The 20,726-nt window shown below is 44.7% G+C and overlaps 1 protein-coding gene across 1 annotated transcript in view; it reads left to right on the top strand.

Annotated features, from left to right (window-relative positions):
• Window positions 1-4: 4 nt before the first annotated feature.
• Foxo3 (forkhead box O3) overlaps window positions 5-20,726 on the top strand; it is a 114,878-nt gene continuing 94,156 nt past the window's right edge. The window contains exons 1-2 of the mRNA XM_090338327.1: window positions 5-205; window positions 1,309-2,019. Coding sequence (XP_090194453.1) covers window positions 1,399-2,019 — 621 coding nt within the window. The 5' untranslated portion in view covers window positions 5-205; window positions 1,309-1,398. The remainder of the gene's footprint in view (window positions 206-1,308; window positions 2,020-20,726) is intronic.

Here is a 20,726-nt window from a genome sequence, read left to right as displayed (position 1 = left end):
TGCCGAGGCCGCCCTGCTCGTGGAAGGGAGGAGGAGGAATGTGGAAGGCGGCGGCGCGCAGGCTGACAGGCGGTTCCTCGAGCGGGCTGCGGCGGCGGCCGGAGCGCCTCTCCTTCTCCGGGGTTGCGCACCCCCTCCTCACCGTGCCCCGCGCCCGCGCAGGAGTCTCTGTCCTCCCGCCTCGTCCCTGAAGGGAAGAACCGAGGTAGGCGCCGGAGCGGTGCAGCGGGGCGGCCGCCTTCCCGGTGACTCCGGATCTGCTTCCGTGCAGGGCGAGGCGCTTCCCTTTTCCCTCCCCGCGCCTCGGCGCGCGCGCCCCTCTCCTCTCCCGCTAGTGTTTTTAAAGGACTTAAGGGAAGAGGGGGAACTGTCAAGATGGCAGCAGTGGGAGCAAGGAGGTGATGGGCGTGCTGGTCCGGGTTTTCTGGCAGCCAGGGCCACTTGGCGCTTTCCGACCTGTTGGAAGATTTATGTTCCGACTTGCCCCCCCTCCTGCTCCCCGTTCCCGACCGGGGAGGGGGGCGGAGGGCACCACGTCCGCGAGGAAATAAACCACACTGCCCCCCCTCCCGTGGCCTTTGCTGTAGGGCTCGACCCTCCGGCCAACACCCGCCAAGCTGCTGGCTCCCTTTCCACCTCTCTCTTTCTCTCTGGAAGTGACGAGGGCCAGTCCGCACTAGATCCCGTGTTCGCCCTCCACGTCCTCGGGCGAAGGGTGGGGGGGAGGGCAAGGGAGACTCGCGCCATCTCCGGGGCTCGGGCCACGGGGCTGGGAGGAGTCGGCCCGGGGACCGCGGAGGCGGCGGGGCTGCGGAAGGGGAGCGGAGCCGAAGACGCCACAGACTTCGGCGGTGGCGCCGCGGGAGGCACTTGAGCGGGCCCGAGCGAAACATAAACAAACGCACGCCCGCCCCTCCGACCGCGGCGGCGGGGCTGCGCCAGCCCCGGCCGCTGCCCACTTTGAAGGCGCGGCCGCCCCTCCCCCGCCCCTCCCACTCCCTCCCCTCCCCCCCGCCCTCCCCTCCCTCTCCTCCTCCCCCCCGCCCGGCCACCCAGCGCCGGAGGGACCCGCAGCCCGGACCGCGGCGGCGGGGGAGGGGGCTGCCCGTGCGCGGCTGTGGATTCGCTCGCGTCTGCTCGGCGGCCTGGCCAGGGGGCGGCGTCTACGGCGCCAGGTTCGCGGGACGCACTTCCCCAGGTCTGCCAGTTCCTGGGCTGCGGTGGCGAGGAGGAAGGGGGTGAAGGACTCGCCCCGGAGTGGGCTCCGACCCGGGATAACCAACTCTCCTTCTCTGTTCGCGCTTCCAGCGGCGCCCCCGACCCTCCCCGCCGTACCCCGCCCCGGCACGAGAGGAGAGCGCGAGTGCCCGAGCCGCGGGCGTCGGGCCGGCGGTGAACATGGCAGAGGGACCGGCCTCCCCGGTCCCGCTCTCTCCCCTCGAAGTGGAACTGGACCCGGAGTTCGAGCCTCAGAGCCGCCCGCGCTCCTGTACGTGGCCCCTGCAGAGGCCGGAGCTCCAGGCGAGTCCCGCCAAGCCCTCGGGGGAGACGGCCGCCAACTCTATGATCCCCGAGGAGGACGACGACGAAGACGACGAGGACAGTGGCAGCCGAGCCAGCTCGGCCATGGCGATCGGCGGCGGCGGCGGGAGCAGCGCGTTGGGCTCCGGGCTGCTCCTGGAGGATTCGGCCCGGCTGCTGGCTCCCGGAGGGCAGGACCTCGGGTCCGGGCCCACTCCCGCGGCGGGAGCGCTGAGCGGGGGCCCGCAGACGTCTCTGCAGCCCCAGCAGCCACTGCCACCGCCGCAGCCGGGGGCGGCCGGGGGCTCTGGGCAGGCGAGGAAATGCTCCTCCCGCCGGAACGCCTGGGGGAATCTGTCCTACGCTGACCTGATCACCCGTGCCATCGAGAGCTCCCCGGACAAACGGCTCACTCTGTCCCAGATCTACGAGTGGATGGTGCGCTGTGTGCCCTACTTCAAGGATAAGGGCGACAGCAACAGCTCTGCCGGCTGGAAGGTGCGTACCCACCTGGGGCTGGTGGCCGGCCTGGCCGGGATTCCTGCGTAATGCCAGACGCGCCTCGCATCCCACGGACCCAGGGCAGCTGCAGGCGTCCTGGAAGGGTTAGCAGACGAGTCTCAGCTGTGGGACTTGGGAAGGGGGGTGGCCCACTCTATGGGGAGGAGGGTCTGGAGGAGACCTCCCCTCCCCGAGAAACCTTGGGCATGAGCAGGTAAGGAGGGTGTGAGCAAGGGACTCACTTAGGAGGGGAAGGGCGGATGGACTGGAGTGCATTTTCTGGATTATCGGGACATCAGCTAGGAGGTAGGTCCGAAGCCAACTTTGAAATAAATTACAATACCTCGGTGCTGAGAGACACTGTTCCTGGCGTGAAGGAGGAGGGTGTGAGGACAATGTTAGGGACCCCCGTGTCTTGAAGGAGAATTGGACTTGTGGTTTCCAGTTGGTCATAGGTGCTACCTGTGCTGCCTTACTAAATGAGAACCTTGGGTTCAACTTCTGGGCTTTGAAGTGAATTCTCCCGCAGACACTTTGATACCATTATCAAGCGCAGTGATTGCAAACTTTTTTCCTGGTCAGTCCCCACTCCTTTCTAGTACTTAAACGCTTATTCCTCTGAGAGGTTGCCGCAGTGAGCCTGCCCCTTGGGTAGCCTCTGAAATGTTTTCTGTCCTAGAATGGTCCATTTGCCACTTAACATAAACCAGCTACACCTGCTGCTCTTGTGGAGTCCTGGGTGCTGGCACAGTATGAGGCAGGTTTCCCGTGTGAGGGACTCTGCGCCTGTACTTCAGCTAGTCAGCTGGGAGCAAGGTTTGATGTCATGGCTGGGGTCAAGCCATAAAGGCGTCCACCTATAAATGAACTTGAAGAGAGACTACTATTCCTTTTCAGCCTCTTGGGGCACAGGGCATGAGGTACTGAGAAGTGTGGAAAGGCCTATGATGTAATGACTTACTGACTGCAGATGGGCATCCAAAGAGATTAACTCCTGCTCCTGCTAGGCTGCTGATATCCAAGGCTCTGCTCTTTCCGGGCAACTCCCTGGCACTCTCCCCTCTACCCCCAGATAGGAATATGCCCAAACTATTAAAGAAAAGTCCAGCATAGGAGATACACATCACTTATCAATTACTTCTATTTGAAACTTAGGGGTTCCCCTCCCTTTTTCCTTTCCTTCCTTCCTTTCTTTTTTCATTTTTTGTTGCTTTCTTCCTCTGTACCTTTTTTTCCCCTTTGTCCCATTTTAAGTTGTCACTGAGGAGGCTTTTGTCTTCCTTGGTTCCTGGTTTTCTGGTAATGAAATAAGAAGAGAACTGGAGAACTGGGTAGAAGCACTGGAGATGAGCCTATATATGAATGACCTAAAGAATTTAAAGTTTTAGAAACATTTTGCCAACAAAGCACCTTTTTATGCTTAATATTGAAGAGGTTTTGTTTAGATACCTTGGAAGCAAAATATGTACTTAAATACTATTCCACAACTGTCTCACTAAGAGAAGAGGCAGATATTGGCATCATGAATCTTAGATTTGATCTAAAAGCCACTTGTGTGATCTGAAAACTGTTTATATACAGTTTGTTGCGATGTATTGCTAATGTGATAGCTTTTTAAACTAGGTTTGCCAAAAGAAAAAGATTTTAAAACATAAAAGGCAGAAGTAAAAATATTTAAACAAAACTAGGCTTCTCAGTAGCTGACAAGGGTTAATGTCAGAGTACAAATTCAGGAAGGGGGAAGTAAGTATGCAGAATAGAGAAAATCGACAACATATATTTTGTTGTTGCTTTTACTTTAAAATATTCTTACCAATTCCATTTCTGAGTATCAAGTGGCAACTAATCCTTGAAGACAAAGGGATATAATTTAGGTTGAGTTTTTGTAAGATGACCTTCATCAAAAGATGCAGCCATGCAGGAACTTCCAAATCTTTGATGATAGAGAAGCCCTTTTGAAACTGGGGCTGGTTTCATATTCTGATTATGACTAATAGCCAACCTTTCTGTGTTGGTGGTTTAGTGGGGGTGGAAGAAGCGGGGGGAAGGAGAGGTCAGGAACTAATTGTGACCCATTTCCATATATCACAGTTTAGAAGTTGATTCCCTTTGTGATTAGTCATTTTGGAAGCATGTATGTTCTTTTAAACCACACTACTCGCGTTCTGAATTATGCATTAGGACTTTTAACTCCCAAAAATGTCTAGAATTCAGGTTAACCTCTCCTAGACACATGAGCATTCAGGGCCCACAGGTCAGGTCTAGGCCTTCTTTTGTGGCTTTTTAAGCCAGTGCATTATGAGATCTTATAACCAGAATTATCACTAAGATCATAGAATGAAAGAATTAGAAAGGAGGCCTTGGAGATTGGAATTTAGACCAGTGGTTCTCAGTCCTGTTAGTACTGGAAACTTAAAAAATACCAGTTCCCAGAGAATCTGATTTAATTGGGCTGTGTGTACCTTAGCATTAGTGTTTTCTTCTTTTTAAGTTCCTTAGGTGATCTTAGTGTATAGCTAGGATGAAGTTTGCTGATCTGATTTATCCCTCTTATTGGTGAAGAACCTGATTCTTCTAGAGGTTAATGACTTTTCTAAGGTCACAAAGCTAGTTAGTACAAAAGTAGCTGCAGTTTTAGAAGTCCTTGTTATCATACTGTTTTCTTTAAATTGACCTTTAAAAAAGTAATTCACTAAGTATTGAGTAGTTTTCTTTAGAATTAGTTCTCCTGTCCTTTTATGTCCAACAATCTTACCCACTTATAACTATAAGCAAAATCTGTATACATTCTTCAGTAGTAAGATCGTGGTTGTAAAGTTTCATATTCATTTTTTCAGTGAGGTATCGTTTTAAACATGTAGAGGCTGCTTTCCTGAAAAGCATGTTTAACCTTCCATCTAAAAGCACCTTGGTTATAATTTCAGCATCAAGACACGCACAAGTTGCTGATGGTCCCGTGAATATAGCATATTTGTGTTGCTGCACAGTGCCTGTCCGTATGGTTGTTAAGAAGTGTGGAGCCATAGAAATGATGAGAAAGATCCCATTTTAACAAAAAGAGGAAGCGCTTGGTCAAGGTACAGTTGTCACAGTTGTCAGAGACGTACTGTACCCTGGAGAAGGATGATGGCTATCTCACAGCTTCCTTCACCTCAGACATTAAAGTAGAATAATCAGATGTGGTTAGAGGGGAAAAGGTTACATTTTCTTTAATTCAGAGGAAGTCTTCTTGCAGTGTACCCATAATTAAAGTAGTGCGTTCTCTCTATTCCTCCTGCCTTGGGGATCTCTAAGGGTCAGGGTTTACAAGGAGAGTCTATTTATCTCCTTATTTCCTTCTACATACCACACTTACATTTCCTGTGGCTCAGAGCAGGATCATACTAGGCAGCCTTGAGTTTCTGGGGAGTACTGTGTGATGACTTCTGCCACTACTATAGAGGTCATTTTTCATACAAGTCTGAGCCTCCTTTCACAAGAGAATTTGTGCTCGTGTGGCTTCTTGCCAAGATAAAAAGAGGGCTTGCCTGCTCCAAAATACTTTTTTTCTGTACTTACTGTTATAGAGATTCTTGTACCTGTTTCTTCTTATCATACTGTATTGAGAAAATGTTTTAACTGAAACTTAGTTTTAAAATTGCAAACGACAAAGCCATAATAATTGCATGTTGGATGACCAATAACTCTTGGACTAAGTCACCAAAGGGCCAGTTATGTTCGTGTGTGAAGAATCTGTCTTCTGTTAGAATCTGTTGCTAAAACGTTGTTTTGTAATTTCCTTTGGCAAGTCCTATCTTTGTCAGTGATTCTCAACTAACATTCTTCCTTTTTCTGCTGTGACACTGCACTAGGGCGACTGACTTTCTTTTTTCTCAAAGCTGTGTCATTCACCTGTGAAGTGAAGAAATGGGACCTTTTTTGACTTTAATCTGTGAGCCCCATGTAGCAGAGAGATTCCTCAAAAAAGAAGTTAAGTGTGTGTTTTATGTATGTTTTTTTTTTTTCTTCATCTCATTAGAAAATGGAGCTAAACTATCCTGGACATATTTTTAGGAAGGTCCTATTTTAAGAAAACGACACTATAGAAGAATATCTTGAAGCTTTTCAGCTCAAGGCTACCACTTTACCCCTGGGCCTGGGCGTTGTCCCTGAGCTCTTCAGCTCAAGGCTACCACACCACCCCTGAGCCACAGCCCTATTTCTCCTTTTCTAGTGGTTAATTGGAGATAAGAGTCTCATGTTCTTTTAGTGCCTGGGCTGGCTTTGAACCTTGATCTTCAGATCTCAGCCTCCTGAGTAGTTAGGATTACAGGCATGAGCCACCAAGCCCACGAAGTTAAAAAAAAAATTTTTTTTGTGGGTCATGGGGCTTGAACTAGGCCTGAGCACTGACCCTGAGCTCTTCAGCACAAGGCTAGTGTCCTACCCATGAGCCAAGCCCCACTTCTCATTTTTTTCTAGAGGTTAATTGGAGATACGAATCTCAGGTCCTTTTGTGCTTAGGCTGGCTTTGAACCTTAATCCTCACATCTCAGCTTCCTGAGTAGCTAGGATTACAGACGTGAGCCACTGCGGCTGGCACAAAGTTAAACTTGAGTATCTACCAGCTTTTTTTTTTTTAATTGATGGGGAGTCTTTGTTTACTGAAAAGTCCTTTTCTTGGGATAGAGAAATGCTTAGCAGATACCATCTGTACAAAGTCCTTGGTAACAGTACAAACACTTGAATTCCAGATTTCTTGCCTGGAAAGAATGAAATTTATTTTGCTTTCCTATTCATTAATCCCCTTCTTGATCCCATTTTTGACTCCTCAATTTTCTCCTTTGTCTGCATCATATATTGAGAGGTCCCAGGGAGCCACTCTGCCTTTGTGCTGTGTATTAGGGACACAGAATCAGAATATGTTAGTATCTGTGGGTATTGCAGTTAGTGTACAGTAAATGAACACAACATAGCAGACAAAAAGTCACCGTTTCCCTATTTGTATCATAGTCCATTCATTCAGCAAATATTTATCAGAGGCACACTGTGTGCAAGGCATTCTGCCAGACCTTTGGGCTGACCCAAGGGATGGTACCTTATCTGTAGTAGCACCAGGTGTTAAGGTTTCAGTTCACAGGAGTTCTCTGCAGGGGATGGACAGACACACATTCAAGCTGTGCTTCATGAGCATGTCATTGTTGCCCATTCTTTTTGACATCTGTACTTCTGCATTCCTCAGAATTACTGGCAAATGGCAGAGTTGCTGTTGGGCGTAGATGGAGTTGAGGGTTAGCTCTCTGCATGTTTTTTTGAGTTTGCTATAGAAGATTGAAAGCCACTGCATGATTCAGTTTGAGAAAATCTTGAGGGTGTCCATAGACTGGTGTGGGATCCCCAATCCTGTCTCGTGGGATCTGGTTAATGGCCTGGCTTCCCTCTGAGTGGATGTACAACCCCGATACAGCAACTCATCTGCCTTGTTTAATGTGTAAAGTTCAGAACTAGGAGACCTTAAAGATCATGTACCTAACTTCACTTTTCAGGTGAGGCCACTCTGAGTGACGGCTCAGGGTCTCACAGGTAGTAGGGCTGAGTTTAAAGGATGGCTGTGTGAGCTCCGGGTGCCACTGTCTTGTGGTGTTGTTACTGATCATTATAGTTTCACAGCAGTTGGTGTCAGGGCAGTTTGCCTCCAGTTCTGCAGGTTCTTTCTTCAGTTGTTCTCCACTCCTCCTCTCTGGCTGACTTTCATTAGAGTGGCTATGTTACTCTTTATTGAATTCTCCAGCAGCATTCTCGGCTCACTTTGCTGAAAAGCCTTTGTACCTACTGTGCTCTGCCCATTCCATGATTCTTGCTTGTTTTTTCTTTTTAAAATATAGACCAGTAACTTGTATTTTTTTCCAAGTACAGTGTAAGGACCAAGTATATAACTATTTGTGATACATGGAATTGCCTGTTAGACCATCTTGCCCTTGGACTTCAATGGAAAGGGATTACCGAGAGTTAGGAGTGAGCGGATGCCATGTATAGAGTTTTGGGTATTTGCAGCTGTGAGGACATTAGAGCTTTAGACCTCCTGTCACTGATGTTGATTTGCTGTGCTGTAAATGTAAACTGATACTTCGCCGTCCATAGCTTCTTACAGTGCCTTATTAGCAAAAATGAAAATGCCTGGAAAATTCACTCACCCCAGAAACAGAGGGAAATTGGATCCTGAGAATGACCTTTCATGATGAGAGAGATGAAATCAAAGTTTCTCCTTTGTCTGTGTACTCCACTTTATGCCGTATCTATACCCACTGTCTGGAAATTGCCAACACAGTCCGGAAATGGCTGAAGAATCATCAGTCAAGCTTACTAGTCTCCTCTTATAGGAGCAGAGTTGTTAGGTAATTTGTAATGGTCTGCATTTTTAGGTGTACAGGTTTCAGATTTACTTGTAGTTTATGTCCATTAACTGAGAGATTTGTTACCTGTGAAGGAAAAAGGAGGCAGCAGGCAGTCTGTGAGATGAAGTGCTTTAGGGCCAGTCAGCAGCTTCCCTGAGTTTTTTTTTTGTTTCGGTCGGTCGGCTGGTTGGCTGGTTGTGGGGCTTGGACTTGGTCTGGGTGCTGTCCCTGAGCTCTTTAGCTCAAGGTTACCACCCTACCCCATCACAACACTTGTGGTTTTCTAGTGGTTAATTAGAGATGAGAGTCTCATGTTCTTTAGTGCCTGTGCTAGCTTTGAACTATGATCCTCAGATCTCGGCTTCCTGAGTAGCTAGGATTACAGGCTTGAGTCACTTTGCTGGGCCTCTCTGAGTTTTCTAAGAGGCTAGGCTGGTGATTCTGACAAGACTTCAGCTGTGATTGCATAACCACCAGCAATCTTGATACCTTCAAACATTTAATTTAACTTAATTATTTATTCATGCATGCATGCATGCTAGTCCTGGGGCTTAAACTCAGGGCCTGAGCACTGTTCTTGGGCTTTCTCAAGGCCAGTGCTCTATCACTTGAGCCACAGCACTACTTCTCACTTTTTCTATATATGTGGTATTAAGGAATTGAATCTGGGTCTTTGTGCATACTAGGCAAGCACTCTACCAGTAGGCCAGACTCCCAGACCAAACATTTTATTCTTGACCAAATCACTTTCATTTTCTAGTGTCTGTTTTCCAGTAGGAAAGAGAAGCAGATTAGGCACCTGTAGAGGATGGTGGTGATGATGACTATCTTGGTAAAGTATAAGTGACTGGAGTGTGTTGAATGCCAGGCTTTTCAAAAAGTGTACATGGTCCATTTCTCATGGGTTGCTTTGAAGTTCTAATCTTGAGACTTTCTCTGAAATTCCTTAGTGACTTATGGGATAACATTACAAAGTGAAACAGACTGACAGGCTGTGGTCCCAGCAGTTTTACTCCTGGGTTATTGTCTGTGATGAAGAAGTCGGGTACTTCATTCCTGAGGGCCCAGATGAAGCCTATACTGGCAGTGGAAAGTGCGGGCAGAGCAAAGAAGACATGAGGTGACCTCTCTCCAAAGCAAACTGGCCTTTATTTCCTCCGAAGGGAGCTGTAAGAAAGTCAACAGATGGCTTTGGCAATTTTTAGTATGTTTTTGGATCGCTTGTTTATTATTTCTTTGAGTGTGTATGCATGTGTATTTTGGATATCTAGTGAAAGTAATTCAGATCCTGAAGCCATTAGAAATTTACTTTAACATTAGAGCCAGTAGAGGGAGTATACAAGTCTACATAAGCCTATGTAGACTTTAAATTTTTTTTTCCTCCATAAAGCTAAAATAAAAGTATTTTGATATATGTATAAAAGAATGCTGAAATATTGTGCTTCCGTGGAAGCTAATTGTCACTGCAATATGTGGTAGAGATTAAATACATAAAGTAACTTTTGAGAAGGAGCCTTGGTCTTTTAAAACTCATGAACTCCAAATTGTTAAATAAAAGCACTTCACTGAGAGAAAGTGCCTTTTCTTTTGGTTACTTATAATAGTTTATATGAATGTTCAGTAGTACTTAATTCAAAGTTTTGCAGAACATGCCAAGTGTTTGGGTCAGTAAAAGTGTTCTGTTGTAGTGTTATTTTGATCATGACCGTTTTGGTGTCTTTCAAGCTTATATAGTTTCCCCGAGTGGGAGAAAGGCAAGAGCATTATTTCCAATTCAAATTTATCAGTCATAGATTTACTGGAGGCTTTGGTGCTGCAGTAATTTATAGTCTCCACCCACTTTTATTTGGATGTTGGTAGTTTATTTTGATTTGGCAGTTGAATTGGATTGAATTATGCCACTTCAAAATTCACATCTACCTGGAACCTCAGAATGTGACCTTATTTGGAAATAGGGTTTTTCTAGAAGTAGTTAAGATGAGTTGTATTGGATTAAGGGAACCCTAGATACAATGACTGGTGCCTTTAAAAGAAGAGGGTACGACCAACGTAGAGACCTAGAGAAGGCCATGTCATATGGAGGCAAAGATGGGAGGGATGTGGTAACAAACTAGGAATCATCAAGCCAGGACAATTCCCATCACAAAGCTAGGAAAAGGCATGTAAAGACCTTCCCCTTTAGAGCAGGGGTTGTGTTCCATTCATGATGATAGTAGCTCTAGTCCAGAGACTCTCTTGCTATCACCTCGCCTCATATTGTTCTGTGCTCAACTGAAGGTTTTTTGTTTTGTGTGGGTATGTGCACATGCAAGTGCCAATGAAAGGCCAGGGCTCTGTCTCCTAGCTTTTTCTCTCAAGGCTGGCACTCTGTCACTTGAGCCACAGCTCTACTTCTGGTTCTTTGGTGACTAATTGGGTAAGAGTCTCGTGGACTTCCTTGTCTGGGATTCTCAGATCTCAGACTTTTGAATAGCCAGCATTATAGGCAAGAGCTACAGACAGCCGGATCAGTTCAAGTTTTCTAAAGTTCCAACACCTTAAGCTTCAGATTCATGTCTCTGTGAAAAACCGAGCTGCCCAGGCAAAGCATATAGCATAGACTAGTTCTTAGAAACAACAGATATTTTCTGGAACCTAGTAGGTGTTTGGCTTGAAATGCTCATGCATATTTAAGAATCAGAATTACATCTGTTCTTATATTGCATAATGGTATTTCTGGATTAGACTGGAAACACAATTTGGATTTTACAATAAGAAGTTTACAGCAGACATTCTTAGGCTTAGTTATTCATAATTGTAATGATATTGAAAATAACAGTACCTATGATTTATTGAGCGTGTACTACCTGCCAAGTACTCAGCTACAGTTTTTATGTCTAATATTTGTCTTAAAAGATAGGCATTTAAATAGTTCAGAGAGGTGAAAGCTACTTGCTTGAGATTCAAACCTCAATGTGGACTCTGGAACTCTTTTCTTTATGTTCTCCTGTCCCTTGTGTTGCGGGTTAGGTGGGATACAGCAATAAAGGAGACTAGCTGCCATTTTAAAAGTTTACACTTTCCCTATATTATCACCAGTCCTCACCGTAATCCTATAGAACTTGTCTTGATGCTTACCTTTAATATGATGGCTGACTCAGGGCAAATGCTTTATCTCTGTGTATTGGTAGGAAGTGGAGGTGTGCTGTGGTTTAGGCTCCTTCCATCGACACTTGTGTGGACTAATAGTACCTGGGCCATCTGTGGAGGACAGAGGTGACTTAAGAATGAGTAAACCTCATGTATATGAGGTTTACATGTGTATGAGGATTACATGTGTATGAGGTTTACTGTGGGTCAGATACAGAGTGTACTATTTAGAATTAATAGAATGATGTGCACTGTAGGAAAAAATCCTTTGGGGAGGTTGCTCATCTCTAAGAAACTTCTGCCTTGTGACAGTAGGACATCTGTGCTTCTGCAGGCTTCAAGCAGGTAGTTGAATAAAGACAGCAAAATTGAGAAAAGCGGGTCTCAGAAAAAAACCCACATTTACAAATTCCTGGCAGAAGTTTGGCTGCCATATCAGATCTCATAATTAAAGGTATTAAAATATTTTCTAAGGTGGTTGACTCTTCAGTGCAGTTATTAGCTGTCTTAAAGGCAGGCTGCCAAGACAGAACCAGAAAATGTCATATAATGTAAGTTGCTGGCCAGGTTCAAGTATTTATCTCTGCTGAAGAACCTATTGCTTTTGTTTTCAAAGTGAAAATATGTGTGAATGAATCCCCCTTGCCCCGATCTCTCTCTCCCCTCTCTCTCCTCTCTCTCCTCTCTCTCCTCTCTCTCCTCTCTCTCCTCTCTCTCCTCTCTCTCTCCTCTCTCTCTCTCCTCTCTCTCTCTCCTCTCTCTCCTCTCTGTCTCTCTGTCTCTCTCTGTCTCTCTCGTGGGTCCTGAGGCTTGATCTCAGCCTGGGTGCTGTCCCTGAGCTCTTCAGCTCAAGACTACTGCCCTACCCTTGAGCCAAGCCCCATCCGTTTTCTAGAGCTTAATTGGAGATAAGAGTCTCAGGTCCTTTTGTGCCTGGGCTGACTTTGAATCTTGATGCTCAGATCTCAGCCTCCTGAGCAGCTTGGATTACAGGCATGAGCCACCGTGCCCAGTGCCCCGATGTGTTTTTGTTTTTAATTTAATTTATTTTTTTGTCAGCTATGGGTCTTGAACTCAGGGCATGGGCACTATCCTTGAGCTCTTTTGCCTAAGGCTAACATTCTACCACTTTGAACCACAGTGCCACTTCTGTTTTCTGGTGGTTAATTGGAGTTTAGAGTCTCATGAACTTTTCTGTCCAGGCTGGCTTCGAACTGCAGTCCTCAGATCTTAGCCTCCTGCTTAACTAGGATTAGAGGTATAAGTCACTGATGCTTGACTTAAATGGTGGTTTTAATTGTCCACAGGAATGCGTTTGACCGTTGTCCTAAGATAAAAGATGGCTAGCAAAATATGGAACATTCCATGTTGTTCTGTGCACATTGGAAGAAAATTTCAGACCTCTTGGTGTCTTAGTGAAGCTAGGTAAGTGGCATTGGGGTAGTGCCAGAGAACAGACTGAAGCCCCGTGATAAGTATGAGCAGGCCAGACGGTTCTGCCTGATAACACAGTCAGCTTGTAGAGATGATAAGAGTGGCTTGGGGAGAGTGGAGGTAGCAGGTGGCAAGAGCCAATGGTGGGTACAACTCTGATGATAATTTTGATGTTTAAGAGAGGGCATAAAAATATTACATCCAGTGGAGCATATTGGATCTCTCCTTGGAAACTAGTACCATATTAAAAAGATGAAGTTGCAGGTCTGGGGGCATAGGTCAGAGAAGAAGCAAATGCCTACCATGTGCTAGCTCTGGGGTCTATTCTCAGGTGAAGGTAGAGATAAGGAGATCAAGAGAACAGTTAGGGCATAAACTGAGATATTCAAATCTCATACCTGCTTGTTTTCCTAAATTGTTTCAATAATTTGTTGTTGGGTTTTTTTTGGTTGTAGGGTTTGAACCTGGGGTGTGGGTGCTGTCTGTGAGCTCTTTTTGCTGTGGTGGTTAATTGGAGACAGCAGTCTCAGACTTTTTGCCCCTGTTGGCTTTGAGGCTGGCTTTTGAACTACGATACTCAGATCTCAGCCTCCCTGAATAGCTAGAATTATAGGTGTGTATAAATAAATATACCTGTTAAGTAAAGACATAGTAGCCTACAGACTAAAATTTTAATCATCATAATTTCTTGGACCTGAACTCAGTGCCTGAGCACTGTCCTTGGACTTTCTCAAGGCTAGAGCTCTACCACTTGAGCCAGAGCACCGCTTCTGGGTTTTTTTTTCTATGTATATGGTACCAAGGAATTGAACCCTAGTCATGGTGCATGTACTCTACCACTAGGTCAAACTCCCAGCCTTAAGCAACATAATTTTTAAGTGAAAATTGAAGTTCTTACATATTTTTAGGATAATAATAGATCAGGCGTATCATTTATATAACCCCAAGAAACAAGCTTGGATGATATGAAAATGTCAATGCCTAATCATTTAAAATTCTCTTCAAGCTGTTATCAAGGTGTGTGGTGTGTGTGTGTGTTATGTTGGCTTTAGCACACTGGAGCTCTTAAGCTCTAAGTAGATAACTTCCTAGGTGAGCTAGTATACTGTTTCTTGAAATTACTGTCCTAGATCAGGCCTTCTATCTCCAACCTTATCCAATAAAGGTAAGCTTATATCCTTCTGTTAGAATAGGTGCATGTCCTCTGCTGAACTGAATGATCTAAATCAGTCCTAGTTAGTCCCCTTCCTTTCCAAGAATAGTCCTTATTTCAGACCAAAAGGCTAGATTATTTCAGCCATATTTTAGGCTTTATCACACTTTACCTTCATGCCATTTGCTAAGGTGAAATTTGGCAATTGACAACAGAGGTGTTTTTTTGGTAGGACAGAGGTTATTCTGATAGTCTTTTTTTTTTTTTTTTGCCTGTCCTGGGTACTGAACTTAGGACCTGAGTACTGTCCTTGGGGTTTCCTCAGTGCTAGTGCTCTACCACATGACCACTTCTGGTTTTTCTATGTATGTGGTGCTGAGGAATCAAACCCCAGTCTTTGTGCATGCTAGGCAAGCACTCTACTACTAGGCCAAACTCCTGACTATTCTGATAGTCTTATAAAATCAGAGAATGCTTTGAATTGTGGGCAGCCATACTGAGGAAATGCACTACTATGAGTGTGTAAGGCTTGGAAACTATTGTCTTTAAAATTTAAAACTCACCCTCTCCCTTTCTCTTCTCCCCTCCCCTCGTTCTCTCTTCTCTTTCTTTCTTCCCCTCCCTCCTTTTTCTCCCTCCCCTTTCTCTCCTCCCCCCATCTCTTTCTTTCCCTTCCTCTCTCTTCCCTTCCCTTCCTCCCTCTCCTCCTCCCCGCCTTCCCCCGTTTCCCCTGTGATAGGATTTAAACCTAAGTCTTCTAACTTGTTACTTGAGACATATACCTAGTTGTTTTGGTCTCTGTCATTTGGCCTAGGTTGGCCTTGAACTCCTGGTATTAACTCTTGTCTCTGCTTCCTGAGTAGGTGGGATTTATAGGTGTATGTTGCTACCCTCACATTTTTTTTTAATTTCCATTTAAAAATACAGTTTTACTACATTTATATTTTCTAATCAAATTAAAAATATTAAGTTGATGGATCTGTATTAAGAGTGGAAATATGTCTGGAATTTTATCTGCATTCTGTTGGCTTGCTCCATTGATACGTGCAGAGATAATTTTCACCTGGCTTCTTTGTTATTTGCCCTGAAAGTCTTTGCACTTTCCTGGTTCTTCTAATTGGTTTGCTTCGTGTTTTTCATTCTTCCATAAACAGGATCATCAATCTTTTTTTTTTTTTAATGAGTCATGGGGCTTGAACTCTGGGCCTGGGTGCTGTCTCTGAGCTCTTCAGCTCAAGGCTACTGCCCTACCCCTTGAGCCACAGCCCCACTTCCCATTTTCTAGAGGTTAATTGAAGATAAAAGTCACAGGTTCTTTAGTGCCCAGGCTAGCTTTGAACCTCGATCCTCAGATCTCAGTCTCCTGAGTAATAAGGATTACAGGCGTGAACCACCAAGCCAGCATAGGATCATCATTCTTTCAAAAAAAAAAAAAAAACTTTAGCCCCCTTTAACCTCCCTGAACCAGGACTTGGCTGGTGAAGAAGGAAGAAAAGAAAACGTCTTGGTTTTATCTTTCACATCATATGATTTTACAGTTTTTGCTGGGAAGATAACTTCAGTTACCCAGTGCTCTGTGTGTGTGCGCTCATGTGCATTCTCACTCACTAATGCTATTCCAGAGGCTTCAACTCAAGGCCTAGGCACTGTCCTGGAGCTTTTTTGCTCAAAGCTAGTGCTCTACCAATTGAGCCACAGCTCTGCTTCTGGCTTGTGGGTGGTTAATTGGAAATAAGAATCTCACAGACTTTTTTACCTGGCCTGACTTTGAACCATGACCCTCAGATCTCAGCCTCTTTAGTAGCTAGGATTATAGGTATGAACAATTATTGCCAGGTTTGGGAGGGTTTTTTTGTTTGTTTGTTTTGTTTTTTGTTTAGTGGGTCATGGGGCTTGAACTCTGCCACGGTGCTGTCCCTGAGCTCTTCAGCTCAAGGCTACCACCCTACCCTGGAGCCAAGCCCCACTTCCCATTTTCTGATGGTTTTCTGCCAGTTAGATGGAGATAAGAGTCTCAGGTCCTTTTGTACCCAGGCTGGCTTGGAGCCTTGATCCTCAGATCGCAGTCTCCTGAGTAGCTAGAATTATAGGCGTGAGTCACCGCACCTGGTAGGAATTACTTTTTAAATCTCCCCTTCTTCCTGTCTTGAAAGAAAGAAAAAAGAAAGAAAAAAATTTTTTTCTGAGGAAGAAATTTTATCATTTGGCCCCTGACTTCAAAGTTGATCCTTTAGATGATTTGTGAAACTTAAAACTGTGTCTTCAGTATCTAGTGATTACTTCTCATAAAAAAGAGTAGTATACTTTATTCACTTTCCATATTCATAAGTTGTTGGCAAATGAGAGCACTTTCATAGTGATCTATTTCTCGGTTTTGAACTGAGACAGCTAGAGTTGGTTGAGGCCTAGATCTGCTAGAATTTCACTTATGTTGGCTGTTCCTAGCTACTTTCCCATTCCTCTTTTTCTTTTCACACCTATTAGGCACTATCTAAAGGGGACTCCTTTCTCTCTTCTCCATCTTCCTGTTATGTCAATAGTTTTCAACCCAGGCCATGTTTTAGAATCACTCAGAAAACTTAAACAAACCCTGCTTAGGTCTTATTCTGAAGCAGTGGGGCAGAATCTCTAGGTGGAGTCCAGCATCAGTGTACTTCCCCCCCCCCCCACTTCTCCCTCCTCTCCCCTCCCCTCCCCTCCCCTCCCCTCCTTTTCTTGTTTTCTGTGTAGTTAAGAACCAGGGTTGAGAACCACGTTCTTAGAAAAACTAGAGAGGTTTTGTGGGAGTTGTTGAGTATCTCAGCATTAACTTTTGGACTCATTTCTCATGGGAAGATTACTAGGTAGAATTTGCCCCCTGGAAGCTCTGTATGAAAAGCACTGCTGAACTGGGAGTACAATTTGGCTTCTAAGATGAGGGCATCATTCCTTAACAAACTATATTTAACTAGGATCTCCTCCTCTCCTTTCTTTTGTATAATTGCATGTGGTTTATTTAAAGTTTCCAACTCCCACTTGTTTTTCTAGTCTCTGTTGGACCCTAGTTAACTTATTTTGAAGTTTGCAAGAACTTGTAAGAAGAGATAGTGCTGTTTGAAGTCATTGCATAATCTTGAAAGCTGAGACACAGAAACTTATCATTCTTCTGTTGGGTAGCCTGTTGTGGTACACTAGAGATTCTACCATTTTCTGATGCTTTAAGTGAGTAGTTATCAAGGTATGGTTTCCAAGCCATCACATGGGAACACTGGAAATACAAACGTTTTTTTTGAAATACAAACTCTTAGGCCCACCGCAGACCTGCTAAATCAGAAATTCAGATCTGTGTTCTAATAAGTCCTCTGGGTATTTCTTGGCTCTAGGCTGACATTTCAGTGTACTCTTTTAAAATAATTTACTAAGAGTGTAGAAGTCTTCTGGTCACAGACCAGGAAGGAAAATATCATTCTCATGCCACTTTGGCTTCAGAATCCTGACAAGAATAGGGGAAAATGAATACACATATTGTGGTAGAATATGTTAAAACATAGCAAAGCCCTAGGTCCCTTTCCACAGATTCTTACAGCTTTCTCTAAGGAAAGGGTACAGGCTTCCTTGATGACAATTGTGGAAACAAAAGATACAGTCAGGTGCAATGGAAAAAAAAGGCTCATCCTAAGGTCTAGATTTTAAGTGCTTGTGTTTAGATCAGATTCTGGCTGTTGTGGATCTTCCACCTTCCTTATTTGCTTTTGGTCTTTTGAGACTCTCTCTTTTTAAGACTGGTACCGGACAGGAGTAGCTGAACTGACTCATCCTCAGATGGACATAGGACATGTGGGAGAAAGATAAGATTAAAATTGTGCTGGGTGTAATCGGGAGTGAAGGGGAGAGTGATGCAGCTTCTGTATTGGAGTCAGAGGCAGTGAGCAGGTGGCATTCATCTTCTCTCAGGATCCTATAAGGTGCCTGATCTCTCCCACCACAAGGTGAAGCCAGAGACAGATCCAAACAAGTTCTTGGTGCTTGCCAGTATCATAGGATTCTGTAGTCCATTAAGCTGGTCTCATGATCAGCCCTATCACACATAGCTGATGGCTTTAGGAATATAAATAGTGCAAAGAACAGTGGGTTGGCCAAGACTGGAAGTTCATTTCAGGATCTCTTAGTAGCTGCTTCAGATCATTGCCTGAGATTCATAAACACTCTTGGATGTGACACATGAAAAAAACAAACCACCTTGTTAGTTTAGATTACAAATTCTGCCATTAGTATATACTTTTTATCATATACAAGACAATGTGGCTTGAGTGCTGAGCTTCCAAAAGACACAGATCCAGGTTTACTTCATAGGATAGTGGGAAGGATAGGAAGCTCACTCTTCTGATTTGCCAGGATCCCTAAGAAGGACCATGGAGGTGAGTTTAGGTGTTGGGACACCATCAGAGGGTACATGCAGAGGGATAGCAGTACTGAGAGGCTTACTTGTATCTAGGGCTAGAGTTGGAGAATAGTCCTAAGTAGTGTACCCTTAGCATTTACAGTTGGATTATAGGAAAGCACTGGAGATTTAAAGATCAGAAGTCAAGTGGATATAGCTAGCATAGAGTTAAAGTGCTTGGAACAATGAATGTTCCAATGGTAGTTGCACTTTCATTTTGGTTTTCTGAAGGCACAGATCTCTGCTTGCTTATTTGGAGATGAAAGGGGTGTATTAGCAGTTCATTTACTGAGGAGTAAGGTGCCTTCAAAAACAATCAGGCTGTCAGGTGCCGTGCCATGTGCTGCTTATGGTTGTAATCTTAGCTGCATAGGAAGCTGAGGTTGAAGCATTGCAGTTTGAAGCCAGCTTAGACAGGAAGGTCTCTGAGACACTTGTCTCTAATTTACCACCGAAAGTGGAGCTGTGGGCACAGAAGCTCAAGGACATTGCCCAAGTCCTGAGTTCAGGCCTCAGGACTGGCACACGCGCACGCATGTACATGCATGTGCACTGCATCTGCACACACATACAAAAAAAGAAACAGCTTTCTTCTCCCCCTCTCTCACAAACAATACAGTCAAGCTTAGATGAAAAAACCTGCTTGGCAGCAGACTAGTAGCTTGGCTCCCAGAGCAGGGAGACCCTAAGTCCTTGGCTTCAGTGTCTGAAGATGGCAGACATCTACTCAACCTCATCTTCTTCTCTTATAGGAGGCTATAGAGGCAGTCTTTAGTTTTTGAAAAGAATATTCTTGTGCTCTGACTAAAACTGCAGAGAGCTGTAGGTGAAATTTGGCAACTTTTTATCTTTCTTTACTCAATAAAATGACATCTTGAGTTCATTTTCATGGCTGTAACTCAAAGGTCCTGTTAATTGAATACTTCTTACCTGTGTGCCAGGTGCTATTAAGACCCTTAATAGCTTTTTTTTTCTATAAGAGGAAACTGAGGTACAAAATGGTTAAGTGATTTGGCGGAAGGTACTCAATTGGCAAATGGTCTATCTCTAAAGTCATTAATTTATCCAAGCCTTGGAGATTTTGATTTTAAAACACTGCCTGTCACCTCCCTGGGCTGATTTTTTTTTGACCATAACTCTTGTTGTGGTTTAGAAGAAGTAGATGGGGACATTTATGTGAACTTCTCTTGGCACATAGACACTTGTGTTCATCTGGTGTTGAGAAGCCATGGGAAGACAGTCCTGAGCCTTCGGTTGTGGACAAGAATTCAGATGGAGCCTAAAAGGCTTGCTAGATGCTGCAAACTACCTATTGTCTCCAGTCTGTGGAGATGTTAGTGATGTCCCAAGAATGGTAACTAGGTCATCATCTTTTGCAGGTTTACAAATGAGACACAGCAGTGCTTGTGCTCCAAACTGCATCTAAATTTCCTGTGTGCTCTTTCTCATTTTACTCTTTATCTCCCAATCCTCTCTCCCTTTCCTTTCTGCTTTCCTCTTTTCCTCCCCTGCTGGGAAAGTAGAATGTCCAATTACATACCATAATCTGGTGAACAGCCACATGGAGATTGGTGTCCACTGGGCCTGGCTCTCATTGTTTTCATTGGATCTCCTTCATACTGTAGATCCAGGACTTTGTGTACAGTAGTCCAAGAAGGTGACCACAGTGAAATGATGAACAGATTGGTGAGTGATGAAAGCAGAGGCATCAGGAGGAGGCCAGGTAAGGGAGAACAGGGATTAGTGGACTGACAGACGTGGGTCCAGGTGCATGGGAGACAGCCCAATAGAAATTCCTTCACAGAAGCTAGGGCTGTGGTTGTGATTGTAGTGAAATACAAGGGGCAATGGCAAGGTTTAACCAAGTTAAGCAATTATATAATTTCTTCAAAGAAATTATTAAACAACACCTATGTACTCCCAGGTAAGTGCTGTCACTAATGACCACATTTTACAATTACAGTGCAAAGAGAGCTTGCTTCTTTGAGTTGGAAAGCCTTTGAGACCGACCGGAGGAAAGTGAACTGTTAAAGTTCTCTCCTACTGGAAAGAAAAAGAGGACGTAAAGTTATTTTGTGGTTTTAGCATTATAATAAAATAGATAATAAGGCTTTGTGTTTCTGGACATGTCTTCCAAGAACTCATTTTTCTCTTTGTCAAGGTAGGAGGAGGCATTCTGTCTAAACAAAACACC

Source organism: Megascapheus bottae, chromosome 8 (genome assembly GCF_031878675.1).
Source record: "Megascapheus bottae isolate mThoBot1 chromosome 8, mThoBot2.hap1, whole genome shotgun sequence".
In the NCBI taxonomy this organism is placed as follows: domain Eukaryota; kingdom Metazoa; phylum Chordata; class Mammalia; order Rodentia; family Geomyidae; genus Megascapheus; species Megascapheus bottae.
Note: the sequence above shows the minus strand (reverse complement) of the source record. Positions and strands in the feature narration are given on the sequence as shown.